The sequence below is a fragment of the Ambystoma mexicanum genome, chromosome 3q, assembly GCF_040938575.1.
Source record: "Ambystoma mexicanum isolate Mex_15411 chromosome 3q, UKY_AmexF1_1, whole genome shotgun sequence".
Classification (NCBI taxonomy): Eukaryota; Metazoa; Chordata; class Amphibia; order Caudata; family Ambystomatidae; genus Ambystoma; species Ambystoma mexicanum.
The window spans coordinates 1,041,612,133-1,041,630,047 of NC_090926.1; the positions used below are offsets into that span (position 1 = coordinate 1,041,612,133).

General features: G+C 48.1%; 1 protein-coding gene across 4 annotated transcripts in view; it reads left to right on the plus strand.

The window, feature by feature from the left end:
* The window catches only part of CYTH1 (cytohesin 1), a 914,859-nt gene that overhangs the window by 440,427 nt on the left and 456,517 nt on the right, over positions 1 to 17,915 (plus strand). For all 4 annotated transcript variants that reach the window (XM_069655238.1, XM_069655235.1, XM_069655237.1 and 1 more), the window contains exons 4-5: positions 4,668 to 4,734; positions 14,482 to 14,600. In XM_069655238.1, the coding sequence (XP_069511339.1) occupies positions 4,668 to 4,734; positions 14,482 to 14,600 (186 nt within the window). The remainder of the gene's footprint in view (positions 1 to 4,667; positions 4,735 to 14,481; positions 14,601 to 17,915) is intronic.

The window sequence follows — 17,915 nt, forward strand, 5'->3', positions numbered from 1 at the left end:
TAATTGGATTTTGGCTAACCGCTCAGAACTCCTGGTTCATCATAACTATGTTGGCCTCCTAAATTATGTCATCCAAGCCATATTCTAGAAATCCTCTTCTGTATCTGAAACCACCCTCTTACCACCCCTTAAATTGCCTTTTATTGCTCAGCCGTTGATGAAACAAGGTGAGTCAGGGAAGGCTTCAGGCAATCTCTGATGCCTGGCAGTGGGTTTGTTTCTCTTGCTCCCACCATTCTGGGTGGAACCTGTCCTAACCATGCACAGGTAGGGTCAAGTGGTGCTGACGAATTTGAGACTGCATCAAGCTCACTTCCCCTTTAAGTGGGATCCTCCTTGCACAATCTTTGAATAGGCAGGCATGTGTACGATGAAAAAACATAAGATATTTGTTTTTAACAATAGTTTTGCAGTGAGGAATCTAATTTATTTATTTCAGTATTATGCAGCTAAATTAATAACTTTGAATAAGTTTTACTTCATTCGTCTTAATTGATCATTCGATAGCAAAATCCACATTACACCTCTAAAATCAACACCATCTAAAATGTCTTTCCACATGTGGTTTAAAATCAGCTAACATAACCTCTGCACAGTGTTCTACAGCTAAAATCAACATAATCTCAAGGATCTTTTTCCACAACTGAGTGAAATAAGTAATAAACGCCTCGCTTATTCAAGACATGATATTTTCCTAAAGAGAATCTTTTGAGGACAATGTGTCATAACCCACCGCTCTTATCCTCTTAGCTCGTAAATCAGCGGTTGCATTGCATGGAAAAAGTAGATGCCAAATAGATTCTAATTCGAACTCGCCACAGACGACGGAATCTACTACTTCTAGGAATCTTGAGCCATTCCCCGGGGGTCTCAAAAGTTTTGGCTGCGTTGAATTTTAAACACATGTAATCCCATACCAGATGGGTGCCAATAAAACTTTGAATGTAAGGGGTGGTAACCAATCTGTCAGATATGTATGGAATAAACCATTCTGCAGAAGATCTAGTGGCCATGTTAACTATAAGCTGATCGTGTATGTCGGCCTGTAGTGTCATCCTCAACTTTCTTTTGTAGAGATTCAATTTCATTTCTAGAGGGTCACCTTCAGATCTTTTGACCACGTGTCAGTAATTCCCCTGATAACACCTAGGATACATGTCTTCATGAAAGCAATTTTGGTAGTGAACACTTCTGATTACAACCCCATAAGAGTGTTTCTCTGAGCACGTAACAGTTTCCAGTCTAGCATTGAACATTTTAACATAATGCGTTCTATGATGGGGAAAATGTCAAGTTCCAGAAGGAGCATTTCTCCTGAAGCAAAGGTAACCTTAAAATCTTTTTTAAAATTGTGACTTCAAGTTTGGAGCTAGTCTCCAATGAATCTAATGCCCATGCCTCTGCTGCATACAATTTAACCAAGATACCTACTGAGTAACCACTTCACTTGCAAGCAAGAGTTGAAATTTCCCCTAGCGTGATGTGCAACACAGAGTTTGAGGTTGTTCAGGTGATTAACACTAGTAAGCTGGGAGTTGAAGATAATTCTGAGATATCTATATTCGTTGACTACCTCAATGGGAACTACAGACATATTCCAGCCAATGTGAGCTGTGCGGCTACGTTGGTATTCGAACACCATGATCTTTGTGTTGGCTGTATTCACCTTAAGTGAATAGGTGTAGAGATTATCCATTTGGAGTCCTCCAGGGTTAAGATCAAGGAGTGCAATGTCGTCAGCATAGCAAATCCATTGCAATGCTTCAAATCCAGGTTTGGGGGGGGTGTACATGTCGGAGCAGCCAAGGCCGTCCACTTGTCCGTGAGATATGATTAAATAACATGGGGCCAGTATACACCGTTGATTGTGCCCTATACATGTGGTGTTCCAACCCGAGATTCCCCCGTTTCCCTCTAACCAAACTTTGACCTTGGTCTCATCATGCAGGATCATAATCACGGTAAGTAGTCCTGCTCGGTTCCCCCAACTAATCCATTTCCACCACAGCCGTGCATGGTATACTGTATCAAAGGCAGCACTATAGTCTATGAAAGCTACATAAACCAGAGTTTTACCTGTCTACCACGATTGCTGAATGATCGTAGTCCATGCTAGTGCATTAATGGTGGTACTACATCCTTTTATGTACCCAGTTTGGTTCCAGGGAATGTTTGCGTCCTCAGCCCAGCAAGTCAGCTCCTCATGAAGGACCCTTGCAAACACATTTGCTGGAACATCCAGCATGGCCAAGAGGCGATAATTGCGTGGGTCAGCATGGGATCCTTTCTTGAGCACTGGGACTAGGATGCTGTTTTGCCATGATTTAGGAAGAGTTTGAGTGGTAGCAATAAAAGAGAAAAGGTGATGCAAAACATCAACCCACAAAGGTGAATCTTCCTTTATCAGCAAATTGCACAAGCCGTCTAGGCCTGGTGCGTGGGATGACTTGCTAGTATTGTTTAATCTGGCGATTTCTTCCCTATTCATTTTGAACTCCCATACCCCAGGCAGGTTTGCAATGCATGTTTGTTCCAACTGGAGGCCACCTAAAGTGTCAGTGATGTGTATTAACCATTCACATTAGGGGACTCCTTTAATATCAGAACAGGTTGCGTTGTTGCTGTTAATAATATGCCCAAATTTGCGCGAATCGTTAGATTGTGAAGTTAGAACCAAATCTTTACATCGTTGACACTGTTTCCAGTGACGATGGGTTCGGAGCCATTTGTTGTAACTGTAACATGCAGCCAATGCCACCCCTTCAAGAGATTAAAGGGATCCCTGAACTGCTCAAGTAAACGCAACAAAAAAAGCTAAAGATGGCAAGCTGAAAATGCTCCCTGCCTTGGCACTTCACAGTTGTGTCATGTAATGATCCAATTATATTTTCACACAAATGAGCTACATAAAAATCCATATCTAACCAACAAGTGGCTGAATAATATGGTGTACGCATCTGTATCCTATAGCAAACTGAGAATGTGTTACATGTATGTAACCTGTTTAATTTTGCATTCTAGGGCCTGTGATATAGTGGCTGGGATTGAGCAAGAGTTACGCTCATATATGGAGTTCAACACCTTTCTTTGACAATTGGTTACAACAAGGGGCCAATTTAAATATAAACGGAATGTTCCCAAACCCAAAATTGGAACCAGATAGCTTTTCCTTGGTGTGAATGAGCCTTTCCATCCCAGAGAAGGTTCCTCAAAGACCGTCCTTGACTCCGCCGTATCCTGCAAATGTCCTAAATTCTAAAGGCTTTCTGGCATCCCTATAAGTTCCTGGGCAATGCCTTGTTCTAAACTCTTCTTTAGGTGGGCTTTCATGGTATCGCAACTCAAGACTAATTTGTCCTTTATTCTTGTCAGCAGATGAGTCTATGGGTGGGAGTTGGCAGGGAGGGGTCTATTGGGGTCTGCCTCAACTGGAGTCCCTTTTGCTTCTTCCCTCCCCCCTCTGAGTTCATTGAGGTCTCCTTGGCCAAAACTCATTCCTTCCCCCACTTTCTGATCCTTCATATTGCTGACCTGGCCTGCTGATACCCCCTTCTCCCAGCTATGTGACAGCTCTTCTCCTTCCTCTGTCTGGACGCCCCCTCCTGATGTTCCTCCCGCCTTCTCTGCCCTCCCCGGCTCCTAAAGCTATTGCTACTGTCTCCTCTATTGACCTTGCCTCCACTTGTGCACCACTCTCACTTTCTGATATTGTTACCTGCAAACCACCACATCTCCTCCTTATAGTACCCCCTTTGCATTGTCACATTCTCCTACTGTACTGCCTTTTCCACTTGATGTGCCCATCTCCACCTTCTTTGCCCCACCAGCGCCATTTTATGTTATTACTTTTTCCTCTTTTATCACTGTTAAAACTTTCTCGTTTTCTGTATCCCCATTCTCTCCATTTGACACTACTACCCCCCCCACTGATTATCATTATCACCTTCTTGTTTTGCCTTCTCCTCCTTCAAACACTTGACTCTAACCTCCACCTCTCCAGTCTCCTCAGTGTGTCAATCTTCTGCTCTCTCCAGCTCTCTTCAATTTCCTTATACGTTATGTGTGCGCTTGTTATAACTTCACTGAGCAGCGCTTTAATGAAAGTGCTATATGAATGTCAATAAAATAGAAAAACATTCCTTACTATAGAAGCAGCATATGGGCCAAATTTGATTTTGCGCTGCTTTTGGATTTTGGACTTTTGCAAACTTAACACTGTTATTTCCCCGGTGGGATGGTTTGGACGTGGCAGGATAGTGAGACACCAGGTTTGTTCTTGCAGAGAAAGGCGGTGGCAGAACTAGAAGATACATGAATATCATCTTTGTATTGTAAAACACTGAAAACAGACAATACACCCGATTCCAATGTTAACATTTTTTTTATTAAAAGCCTTCTTTTTTTACTTTTTCTCTGCAGCTTGTTTATCTTTCACAATATGAGGTACAGAAAGTACCAAGTCCTGACGTAGATCTTGAAAATATAACTAAATGATTCCAAAGTGACAACATGCTATTTAACCAATCTAAAGTGCAATAGTATCAATGCTTTTTGCTGTGTACATCTGAAACCTACCTTAAAAGTAATCCACAAATTGCCCCATTAGCATAATTTCATAGCAAGAAGTTTGAGTTTGAAGTTTAGTAAATCCATTTCTTTTATTACAGGAAAAATATGCAGAGGAACAAACAGGTGGCCATGGGAAGGAAAAAGTTTAATATGGACCCTAAAAAGGTAAGAGAAAGAGATACAGGAGACTGCATGTTCTAACAAGAACCCATTTGGGGCTCCCTGAAAGGCAAACCTGTTATTCCTGCCTTGGAAAAGCATACAAAATGGCAGCAAAGCCAGTTGCCAAGTTTAAAGGGGTGTAATAAAATATTCGCCAGCCATTTTACTCCCGATGAGGAGCAAATTTCTACCACTCTGGTAAATTCGGAAAACTGCTGCACTGCTTTTAATAAGGTGAGGAGCCTTAACAAGGACATCTGCATGTCTGTATGTGAGATAACTCAAGGACACTTCTGGACCTCCCCATCCCATCTCCCTCCCTGTTTTGGCAGCCTTAAAGACTACAAAGATGATGTTAAGGAGATTTCTTTAGGCGTTATCTGATGAATCATTAGATGTCATCGCTTCTTCCCAGGGGGAAACCTTTCACATGAGGCCAGGGAGGTCTTTCCCATGAGGCCAGGGAGGTGAGGCCCCCTCTTCCTGCCTAGGGAGGACGACAACCATCCAATGTATAGCCCTTATATGGACATCTCACCCACGCACACTCTAGCCTCTTCTTCCACTGTTAATCTCTTTGTAGAGACCAACAGGCCGATTCATGGAATTCCTCACAAAAGTGTCGCACGCGGCTGGCGCACAGCGTGCATATGCGAATGTCTGCGCCAGCCGCGTGCGATAAAATCAATTTCCGTGCACAGCGTATTCATGGATTCTCGCCTCCAAAAGCAGACGTGGCGCAGAGTGGCGCAGCGACCCTGCAGCAGCGCCAGTTACGCCCCCAAGAACGCCCTCGCGCAAGGAAAAGCCATCACGATCTCAAAACCATCGCAAAGGGCTGCGCCAACCCTGTACCAGTTTACCGGACTGGCGAACAGCAAACGCAAAGCGGGGAACGTGTATTACGGGTTTCGGGAACACGCGTGCGCGAGAAGTCTCACACGCGAACTGGCCTGGGGGAGCGTGTGCATGTATTTCAGAGGTGCGCGGGAAGTTCCACACGCGATCGGGCCCGGGGGAGCGTGTGCGTGTATTTCAGGGCTGCGCGAGAAGTTCCACACGCGATTGGCCTGGGCGCGTGTATTTCAGGGGTGCGCGAGAAGTTCCACATGCGATTGGCCTGGGCGCGTGTATTTCAGAGGTGCGCAAGAAGTTCCACACGCGATTGGCCTGGGCGCGTGTATTTCAGGGGTGCGCGAGAAGTTCCACACGCGATTTCAGCAGGGTACGTGTATTTCAGGGGTGCGCGAGAATTTTCACACGCGATTTCAGCAGGGTACGTGTATTTCAGGGGTGCGCGAGAATTTTCACACGCGATTTCAGCAGGGTAAGTGTATTTCAGGGGTGCGCGAGAATTTTCACACACAATTTCAGCAGGGTACGTGTATTTCGGGTGCGCGAGAATTTTCACACGCGATTTCAGCAGGGTACGTGTATTTCAGGGGTGCGCGAGAATTTTCACACGCAATTTCAGCAGGGTACATGTATTTCAGGGGTGCCGGGGAGTCCTACATGTGATTTGGCAGTGTGGGTCCTCCCAGGTGTCCCCTGTACACCCTCCACGGCCCCTGCAGGCAGCCCACACCACAGGGGTCTACCCTGCATCCCTGGTCATGTCCCGCAGGCAGCCCACCCAACATGGGCATGCCCCCCAGCAAAGGCACATGTCTCCTTGCACTACTGATCAGCAACTCATGTCCCCTTGCACCCCCACCCCCCAGCATTGCGGGACACCTGCCAGCAGGCCCCCACTCATGTCCCACTCATGTCCCCCTGCACCCCCACCCCCCAGCATTGCGGGGCACCTGCCAGCAGGCCCCCACTCATGTCCCACTCATGTCCCCCTGAACCCCCACCCCCCAGCATTGCGGGGCACCTGCCAGCAGGCCCCCACTCATGTCCCCCTGGACCCGCACCCCCCAGCATTGCAGGGCACCTGCCAGCAGGCCCCCACACATGTCCTCCAGCCAACATGTAATCACAATCTAGATCCCTGGCCCTTATGGTCAGCCTCCAAATGCAAAGCACCCACTCGAGTATTGCATCCACCCACTTAGAAATGGCAATGACATGATAGAACCCCAATAGCATGTTTGAAAATGAACACATGGCCCTCACATACACCCAATGGGTGTCAGTGAATCTCAAAACCCATATCATGATATGCATGATACCAATGAGATGATACTACACATTGAAGTTTGATGAAAACAATGTATTAACAACAGCATAAATGGAATTAAAAATAAACAAATGACAATGGAAATCAAAAACCAAAAGCAGCATGTCCGTAAAATAATGAAAAACGACAAATCATAATCCAAAGGAAAGGTGTCCAAAGTCACAGTTCAAGAAAGTAAATCCAAGGTAAAAACAAAACCGAAAACCATTGCTCCATGGGTTAATCCAAAATAAAATTAAAAAAATCCAACAGTCAACTATATTCAGATAAATAAACCAAGGCCCATGATCCCAACTGAAGAAATTAAACCTACATAAAAATACTACCTAATAAAATAAAACTGTATACAAAAATGTGGCCCATTGTCCAAAAGGTCCAAAATAAATAAAAAAGCAAAGGAAACCTAACACTAACTATTTACAAGGGCAGCGGGCTAGTCCGACGGCTCACTGGTTGTTGTCATGGGCCAGGGCATCATCGAACTCCTGTTCAATGGCTTGGAGGCGGGCATGTTCCCTGGCCCCGAGGTCCCGCAGGGATAATGCAGTGTCCAGCTCCAACTCCCTGCGAAGACCCTTGAGGCACTCGGCCCGCCTCAGCGCCCTCCTCATGGAGTTCTCCGCCCTGACCATTGTGAGCCGTTCCTCCTCTGCCCGCTGCCGCTTCGCCCCTATCTGCTGGCCCAACCGCTCCCACACGGAAGCCACTCCCATTCCAGGGTTCTCCTGCCCTCCGGCCGATGCCTGCACCCCTGATGTTGATGGCCCCGAGCCATGATGCCTCCCACGTCGAGCCTGCCGCTGCCTCCGACGCAACTGCCTGTGCCAGCACGACGGCATCCAGGCTGATGGAAACCACCGACGCCGTTGTGCACGTGCCCTGCCCGATGATGCCGTCACATCCTCCATCTGCTGGGGTCCAGTTGCTGGTGTGTCCACCCCTGCTGGACCTCCGACTCCCGACTGTGGCAGGGATGGGATCCCCACCGAGGTGCCTGCATTGGTCGGGGCAGGTCCACAGGGGGCCCTGGTGGCATCTGGGCCGGAAGACGGCATGGAGTACGACTGGCGCATAGCCTCCACAGAGGAGGAGAGGGTCGCCAGAGTGCCCAACACATGTACGAGACCCCCGACCATGACCGCTCCCAACTGGGCCACGTTGGCACGGTGCTCTTCGTGATGACGTGCGTGCTCCCCCCGGGAAGTACACACCTCATCACGAATGACAGCCGTGCGCAACGCAACACCAATCAGGACCTTCTCCATACGGCCAGGGGTCCCCTCGTCCGCAGGTGGAGGGGAGTCAGATGACATGGACATCCCCCCTACCTGCGGACGGGCCTGGGATGGGGCATCCCTGCTGGTGCATGGTGGTGCAGTCACAGTGTCAGGGACAGTGACATGCACAGGCACCTCCACGTCGACCTGTGCTGCCTCCTGCCCCTGGACTGCACCACTTGCACCAGCAGGGATGCCCCCACCAGGCCCCATGTGCGGCTCAGTAGCAGCCTCCTCTGTGGAAACCACCAACCTGGATGGCTCCACACCGTCTTCCGCCGTTGCAAGCCCCTGTGGGGGCTCACCCACCCCTTCCGCTGCCGCCGTGGGGGCATCCCCGCCGCTTAGCTCCACAGCGCCGTCTCCGCCCTCTTCTTCACTTTGCGCTGTGTAGAGGGAGACATACAACACAAGCATCAGGGTACTGTACAATGGTCCCCTAGACAGGAAGCAATAGCAGATGAGTGGCACTGTCAAAGATCACTTCCATCATGTCCCTCCACAACACATGGGTCAGTGCAGGCAAAACACATGCAGTAACAGGCATGGCGCATGCTATGGACATAAGCAAACATGTCCAAGGGACTCTTGAAGCATACAATGTTGTTTTTGGACTCGCATGCATCATGGGTCATGCCTATCACATGCACACACTTCAACATACTTTCATCCATCTGGACTCGTACACCCCAGACACAGTGGATGCAAGGATAACTAGGCTGCATCAGTGAATCTGAACATTGTCACAGACACGTGTCATGCATCCATGGCATCCACAAGTCACAGACACGCAGGTCAGAAACACAGACATGGACACCATACATGTACATGGCATCAGCATGCATCCCTCATCCACACCCATGTCCAGGAACAGAGACTGGCATGCTCTCATGTGTCCATTCCGCATAGGGCTCCCCATGTTACATTTAAACACATACACCAACCGTGTGCTTCACACATTACTGGTCTCACATGTATGACCATGATGTCCCTGCACACACACACGCGTACATGGCCTATGTCACACATACAGGCAAGTATCAGACAACCAGCACGCTGCAACGTGCCCTGTCTCACACAGCAATGCTTGACCACTTACCGCTCGACTCCAGACGGGTCTGCCTCTCAAGGATCTGGGCATGGAGCGCTGGGCGTACGCGTTCCAGGACCCTCAGCTGGATGGTACTCATGCTGCCCCGGCCCCCCTCCACGAGGCGCCGGGCCTTTATGAGGGTCCTGGACCTGAAGTCCTCCCAGCGCTTCTTTACTTGCTTGATGTTGCGGGTTGCCACACCCTCCGCGTTGATGGCAACCACAAAGTCGTCCCAGATCCTGTCCCGTCCTTCCTTGTAGGCGGGTGGTGATCCGAAGAGGGCACCATAATGCCCCAGGACAAGCTCCACCAGGACACCAACTTCCTTCTGACTGAAGCTGGTGGCCCTCTGCCCCTCTGGCTGGGGGTCGCCAGTGGTCTCGGATGGTGTTTGCCCCGACATGGCGACCCCCGAGGCAGGCGTGGGTGGGCAACTGGGTCCTGGGGCTGGGCTGTAGAGCGTTGGTATCCCAGTCGGGAGTGTTCTGTTCCAGCAGGGGTGGACACAGCAACTGGACCCCTGCAGATGGCTGATGTGCAGGCACCAAATGGCAGGGCACGGTGGCAGCAGGCAGCAGCAGATGGCTCGTGGGAGGCTGCTCGGGGCTCTGGGGGGCAGTAATTCGGCCTTTTGGGCAGGAGCGTGGTCTTACGTATGCTTACGCGTGGCCAGCTTGATACAGAGTGATTTGGCACGTGAAGATTCTGCACGTCAGCGTGTGAATCGAGGAAAGGGCCTTAGCGCGTAAGCGCGTCAGCACGCATACGCGATTCCATTGGACCAAAGGCCCTTAGCGCATATGCGTGTCTGTGACGTATCGCGCACGGGCGTTGCTTTTCGTGGGGTGCGGTGCGTGTGTTTTGCAGGCGTTGGGGTTCACATGCTAGATTTTCACAGCGGGTGGGTGTTGGCTACGCGTTCTTCTACACGCAAGGCAGACGGTGAGTGGTACCCTGCTACCCAGGCCCGATCGCGTGTAAAACCACCCGCGAGCCCCTGAAATACACGTACCCTGCTCCCCCAGGCCCGATCGCGTGTGCAAACACCCGCGAGCCCCTGAAATACACGCGTCCAGGCCAATCGCGTGTGAAACTTCTCGCGCACCTCTGAAATACACACGCCCAGGCCAATCGCATGAGCAACATCTCGCGCACCTATGAAATACACGCGCCCTGGCCAATCGCGTGTGAAACTTCTCGCGCACCACTGAAATACACGCGCCCAGGCCAATCGCATGTGGAACTTCTCGTACACCCCTGAAATACACGCGCCCAGGACAATCGCGTGTGAGAAACTTCTCGCGCACCTCTGGAATACACGCACACGCTCCCCCAGTCCCGATCGCGTGTGAAACTTCTCACGCACCTCTGAAATACACGCACACGCTCCCCCAGACCCGATCGCGTGTGAAACTTCTCGCGCACCTCTGGAGTACACGCTACCCCAGGCCCGATCGCGTGTGAAACTTCTCGCGCACCTCTGAGATACACGCACACGCTCCCCCAGGCCAGATCGCGTGTGGGCCTTCTCGCGCGTGTAGATCTTTGGTGCACATTTTTTTCCTGCGCAGGGACGCTACCGCCTGCTTTCGTGTGGCGGACATGTATGGGCCTGTGCGCATCTTTGGCCGTGCGCTGTTTTTCCCTATTCGATTCCATGAATATGTGTTGTAGGCGAGCGTGTGGGCGTTCTGTGCACTTGCCTCCTGTACTTCCCCCGTGACGCCCACATTTTCACGAGTTGTTCCCCATTCTGCGTGTGACGCCCCGTGTTACGCCTACTTTTGTTATGTGCGCCGCGCTATGTGCGAATTCGCTGTGGCCTTATCGCACGGCGTTCGATGACCTGTGCGCCAGCATGCGCCATGCACTTTTTTTCAGCGCACATCCCACATTTTGCACGTGCACGGACTTCCATGAATTGATGTGCGATGTTTTCTGTGCGATAATCGCACTTGCACTGCGATTTTCGCTATTTCACTGCGAATCGCACATTTTCGCACGCGTGCACCGTTTTTTTCGGCGCACATTAATTCCATGAATCGGCCTGTAAGTCTATATGTTGTTGTTGGGTAAACTACCTCAAGGTCCTAGAAAGTACTGAGAGGAAGCAGAACATGAAGAACCTGACTACCTCAAGTGCTGGGACATGATGGGACACAGGAGCAATGAAGAACCATGCCAAGAAGTAACTGCAGCAGTATAGACTTCGCAGAGGCTTGGTCCTACTTACGCGATAAAGACCAACGGAGGAGTCTGTCGAGGAGATGCAGTCAACCAGAACGAGAGGCCTTTAAGCCCGGGAAGCACTAAGGAGGCGCAGAGAAGGCCAGGAAAGAGCCAAGAGCAGTTTGCTCCTGGAGTCAAGAGGACAACGGGACTACTTCACCCGACGGCATCCAGACGGTTTCGGGAGACTGGCAGAGAGTGATGCGAACACAGGAAGCAGCGTACATACCATCACTCCACAAGTGTTCCACAAGGTAAAGGACCCGAGATGCGAAGAAGCCTGCATAAACCTCACAGCAGGAGAAGAACTGATCACGCATCCCAGGTGCAGTCAGGCTAACGAGAGAGGCGTGAGGACTGATCGGCACAAACCCTGTAGCGAGATTGCGAGCAGGACTATCTTCATCGTGTCAGTACTTGGCCAGCGAGGCAGCCAAGGGGACATAAAAAGAGAGAGAAAGAGGGAGTGGGGACCAGTGTTGATAACCCAACCCATTACAATGATGAGTCATCTTCCTCCAGGTAGTACTTGGCAGAGAAGTGAACCGAGTGGGTCAAGCCAAAGGAAACTAGGGTTGAGGACCCAAACCAGGCCCACAATACGAGTTATCTTGCTCGTGGCAGTACTTGGCTGGGAAGTGGACCAAACCAAAGAAGAAGAGAGAAACTAGGGTTGGGGACCGTGAAACCTAATGAGAAGAGCAGGGGAAGCGAGTCATTGACCCTGGTTGTAGGAGACTGTGTCATAACTACCAGGAGAAGGGAGTCTTTATCCTGGTAACGTGGACCGGGACCATGGTCCAACAAGCCTGGGAAATGAAGTCATTCCTCCGGGCTAACTTGAGGCTGAGACCAAGCACTGGGAAAAGGGAGGCATTCTCCTGGCCCACCAAAGAGACATTGTGTGGAACTTGCACAATATTCCAGGGGAATGGAGGCATACTCCGGGGATCGGCACACTGCTTTGTTACTAATTAGTCTATAGTGTAAGGGCCAGAAGTAGGGTTTTCTTGACACAGGACGGTGGACACTTAACTTTAACAGACATCCTGACAGTCCCCTTAGATCTTTAGTTGAGGCAAGGACATTTTCTCTTGCTTTACTTTTACTAATAAAAGCCAATAACCCCAATATGCCACCTTTTGTGTCAGTCTTTCTTTTGCACCCTTAAAGTATATTAACCGATCCTAGCTTACAGGGTGGCTCATCTTAGTTAGCCTGACTTTCTGAAAAGGTAGTATGGCTAAACAGTCTGGTCTCTGGCTTTGTAGATGTTATGGCATCCTTTATCTGAATTCTACCGATTTGAAGGTGATGTGTGTGGGTTATCACAGGGGTAAATTGCCAACAATTCTTGCAGCAAATAAGACTCGCATCGGTGAGAGAATATTTAAGAACAACATGGACTGATGTTCTCGGGTATATAACTCTGCCACATATTTTGCACAAGGGCTATTCTTCTGTAGCAGTGATCCAACGGAAAGAGAATGTCATGCACTGTTTACTTTGAGTGTTGGGTGGTGCCCCCACTTACCTGCTGCATTTGGAAGCTGGCTGGGGCTATGTGGGGAGCTGTGTGCTTACTACCTAATGCATTGGCTTTTCAAGGACCTGCTGGCATCAGACATAGGTGGGCACAGTCCTTGGCTGCAATCAATAAAACAGGCCATGATTTCACTGGGACTAAGTAAACCATTCATCAAATCTTGTGAGGTAGAGGCAGCTGAAATGCAAGGAAAAGAGCTGTTTCGCTGAAGCGCTGAGCTAGTAAAGGCCACGATTCAACCTATTTTCGAGCACTGTCCCCAATTCTGTTTGGACAACTATATAAACTGACTGGTTTCCAAACGCACACAAGAGGGGCATTTTATTTCATTTAAATAGTTTACCACTAGTCGCTTTAGTGGCTAGATGGAACTGTAGCAAGACGCAGGCTTCTACTCCATTTTGTTATTGTGATGGGAGTACAGTGAAAGTTTTAACCCTTTTTAATTATTTTGACCCGTTTTTAATTATTTAAGAATAAAGTAATCTCCTTCCTATTTTTAGGTTATACAGTGTTACTACATTAAAGGAGGCCAATAAGCTTTTGCTTTCTCTTCCTTGTAAGAATGTGGCTCCTTCCATTTATGGATTTATTGATTATTCTCTATCCCTTAGAAAGCACAGGTTTTTAATGTTGTATCTTAGTGTGTGTTTTTGTATTCTATGTTTATTTGTATTGTTTATACTTTTTATGAAACTGTACTTTTGAAATGACGTTCAAAGTAAGATACAATTTGAGAAGTGTTCATTTACCTGCTTATCATATATTTAGAATGATTTGTGTTGCTGTTATTAAACCAACATAATGGCAGTAGGGGGCATTGACAAGCTGTTTGACTGGCTGGTAGGCATACATCCCATCATTCTGCAAAGCCACACATCTTAGAGGCCACCACTTGCATCACATCAGATGCTTGCTCTCATGTACGGAAGCTTCTACCTGTTTTAGATGATGCTAAAAGGTACTTCCTTAAGTAATTCGATAGAGGCGATCTACACATAAGAACACTCCACAGAGAGGCACATGTGCAATAAATGCTGTAGACGCTCATACCACAATGACATTTATGGACAATCTTCGGTTAGGGTGTACTTACTTGGCTAGTCACAACTTTCTTTGCTCCAGTCTATTTGCATATTAATAAAGTCACTCACTCATACATAGTTACAAGAGTCTACCCTCTGTCCTGCAACTCTGCTTACATGACTCACCCAGCCAGTAAATACAGTAAGCACAGATGCAAAGTAAGGGTGCTGATCCTAAACCAGTTTGCCCTTCATGCATGTCCTGTCTCGTAGTGTTTGTTATTCTCAGAAGAAATGTGTCAGGAATTTCACCAAGTGCCCTGCCACTCTGCACTCAATGTTTCTCCAGCAATGCAAAAAAAGCACAAGATCACTCATGCTTGGTTTGTCCCGCACAGGGTATCCAGTTCCTGATTGAGAATGACCTTCTGAAGAAGACCTGTGAAGATATTGCACAGTTCCTGTACAAAGGAGAGGGTCTGAACAAGACGGCCATTGGCGATTACCTTGGAGAGAGGTACAAGCATAGGGCATTCTTGAGAGTAGTCCAGTTGACTGATAGGGAGGGCTGAACATAGACCGTTAATAAGAGATTTGACCTCATTACAAGTTTGCTGGTACAGTAACGGTAAGCTTGCCGGTACCGTTGTTACTGTACCGCCAAACTACGAGTTCTGCTCGCGGGTGCCTTTTCGCCTACCAGGTCTGACCTGCCGGGGGCCCGGCACCTGCGAGCAGCGCATGTCGGATGCACCGGCACCATTCTGAATGGTGCGGGTGCATCCGGCCTCCCTGTTCCCGGGTGCCGGAAAAATGTGCACGTTCAGTGGCAGCCTGCCGGTTTTACCGGCAAGGCTACCGCCAAACTTGTAATGGGACCCATTGTATGGGGTAACTGACATATGTCACTTTCCTATAAACCCAAAGCAGAGCATGGTGGGGCCACATACATTTGCCACTGTCCCGTAGGCCATTTACATTTCTTCTGATAACACTTCTTGCCTCTCAATTCTTCCATCTTTCTGATTTATACTCTGCATAACTTTGCTTTTATTTTTGTTATATCCAAGTCCCACTCCCTCTTTCCTCCTCAGTCAATCCTTGCGTTCGTATATTCACCTGCTCTAGTCTATCCTGCTTTCTCTCACTATTTTCCAACCGTGCTCTCACTTTCTCCTTATACTTTCTCGTACTTTCTGTCCTTCCACGTTTCCTGCCTTGCTCCCGTTGACCATTCCTCCATACTCCATTTAACAGCTTTGTCATCATCGCACATCTCTTCCTTATTTCATTTCCTCCACAATTTCTGCTCTACAGCGATCCTTATTTCCTTATTGCCTGTTATCATATTCTTCTTGGACCTCTTCTGCACGTGCCAGTGGATCTCCGATTTTCTGTCAATGTAGTACCTAGTAGTGCAAAGATGATGGTATCAGTTGGGGGTTCTAATGCACCTTTCCATACAATAAACAGCGAAACTCAAACTGATACTTTTGGGGTTGTAGATATGTCAGGTGGGGATGATTTAGTTAATGTAGAAGTAACGAAAGGGGGGAATGTTGGGAAGGAACCAGGGTCCACTCAAACTCCCAAAGCGCTTTAGAGTAAAGCAACACCCCTTTAAGGCACAATAATGGACTAGGGGGGAGGAGGGGCACTGGGAAGGCTCTCTCATGCAAACATAATCACATATACAGACATAAGCAAGCACTGAAGAAGCTGCTTATTTTCTAAATATAAGGCTCAATTAACTATTAGCTGGATAGATTTGTAATGTCAGATCCTAGGCATTGTAAAATCTTAGTGCTGTATATGAGTCAAACTCCCCCTCATTCCCAGAAGGAATGCAGCCTTTTGGATCTAAAATTGACCACAGGCGCTCAAGTGTGCAGTGTTCGTCACCATGGCTAGCACGAACTGACTCACCAGGTGTCCACTGTCCAAGGGTCCGTGCGCGTTAAAAATAGGACTGACATGTTTTGTACAGCATAGTGCATTTACAGATAAAAAATTATAATTATTAAGTGTGGAAGAAAGTACAGGACCCAGATAACATTAGCAAGAGGAGTGAAATATTGATATAATTAATGAAAATGGTTTGTACAGAAAAATGTTTAGTTTTTCCTTGGGCTAGGCCTCAAGGTTTGTCAAAGTCTGCAGAGCTGCAAAATGGAGGAAAGCATGCGCTACAGTGTGTTATTGCATAGCTGGCAAAATGTAGAACAATGTACCCTGGCAAAACCACTGACAACGAAGAAAGAAGGCTTTGGAGCCTCTATTATGGAAAAAGGACAGATTGGGATGAAGCCATGATCCAAATCCAGTGACACCACCAGGGCAAGCCAGGCCTGCATAAACCCCTGCCTGAAACCACTTTGGCAGGAAGGAACAGGGAGAGGGACAGGAGAAGACCGTTCAGGCAGCAGAGTCCTTTGCTACCATCCTCATTTTGTAAGATTAAACTTGTTATCCTTACAAGATCGCCTTTTTGCCTTATTTCCCTAGAGGGGTGTATTCATTCTAGTTTGAGCGTAATTAGGGACACCCTTACAGCTCTTTTGATCCCAAAAGAACAGTGGACAAATCAGATTTGACTGGAAGCAGTGAGCTTCTTACAATGGTGTGAGTTTGAGTGACATTCTGACCAGGTTGTGTCGGGGGAGTAAATTGAACAATCACTAGGGACAATACATGGGTGGACTTGCATAGATTAAGAACAATCCACATTTGACATTATTAAGCGCAGCTAGGTGGTACGGTACGGCCAGCTGTGTATTAGGGATGTGGCCACGATGGATGAAGTACTAGAGTGTAGGCAGAGAGGCGACGGAGGCAGTTTAGAGGCAAGTGAAACATGTTAGGTAGAAGCACATGAGAGGTAGTTTAAGAGGGTAACTTGGAGACAAGGAGGTAGGCTTTTAGTTTGGTTTAGAACAAATCAGTGTGGACTGTTGCTTGGCTGTCCGGGGGAAGAGAATTCCCTGTAAGTGGCACAAGAAGAGAGAGAGAGCGGAAGCACAGGGAACGCAAGGTGCCACAAGGCTAGTCTAGGTGGCAGAGCGGATATTCTGAGAAGGCTTGTAGAGTTAAATGGAGAGGATAGATATGGTAGCGCCTTGCCATTGATAGATTTTTGAACCAGGAGAAGACATTTAAATCTGGCCCCCTTTGCATCGACAGCCATCCAGCCTGGCGACGGTACAAGGAAAGTATGTATCTGTGAAGTGAAGGAGTTTAAAGAGAGTCCTGGTAGTGAAGTTAATGATTTTATCGAGAGGACAGAAAATTGGGAGACCAATGAGGACGCTGGCACAGTACTCCAGTTTAGAGAAGACCAGAGTGTTTAAGAGATGCTTTACAGTGTTGAAAGGAAGGTGGTGCCTGATTGGAGGTTAACATTTGAGATGAAATAGGAGAAAGTGTGAGAAGGTACAACCAAAAAAGTGATGGGTGGAAGATTTTGAATAAATCTGAACCACTGACATGGCTTTGGGCAACCTTCCACAGCACTGTTTTTTTAGCCCATCTGAGCCATTGCAAAAGGGGTCCAGCCATATACAAATTAGTCAGGTAGTGTACTTTGCAACAGAAAAAAAAGAGTTGAGGGCTGGAAGGTATAAAAAGAATCTTAACCTCTGGCATTGCTCTGCGCAACCCACCAGACCATCGTTCTTCCACAAGGCCGAAACATGTTTGGTGATGCTTGTGGTCTTGTGCAGAAGGGATGTGACCAAGCAGTTTGGGCTGGACTGTCCCTTTTTGGGGTGGGACCAAGGCTGATTTGCATATGGTTTTTTCCCCTTTTGTAATGGCTTGGCAGGTGAAGAACGGG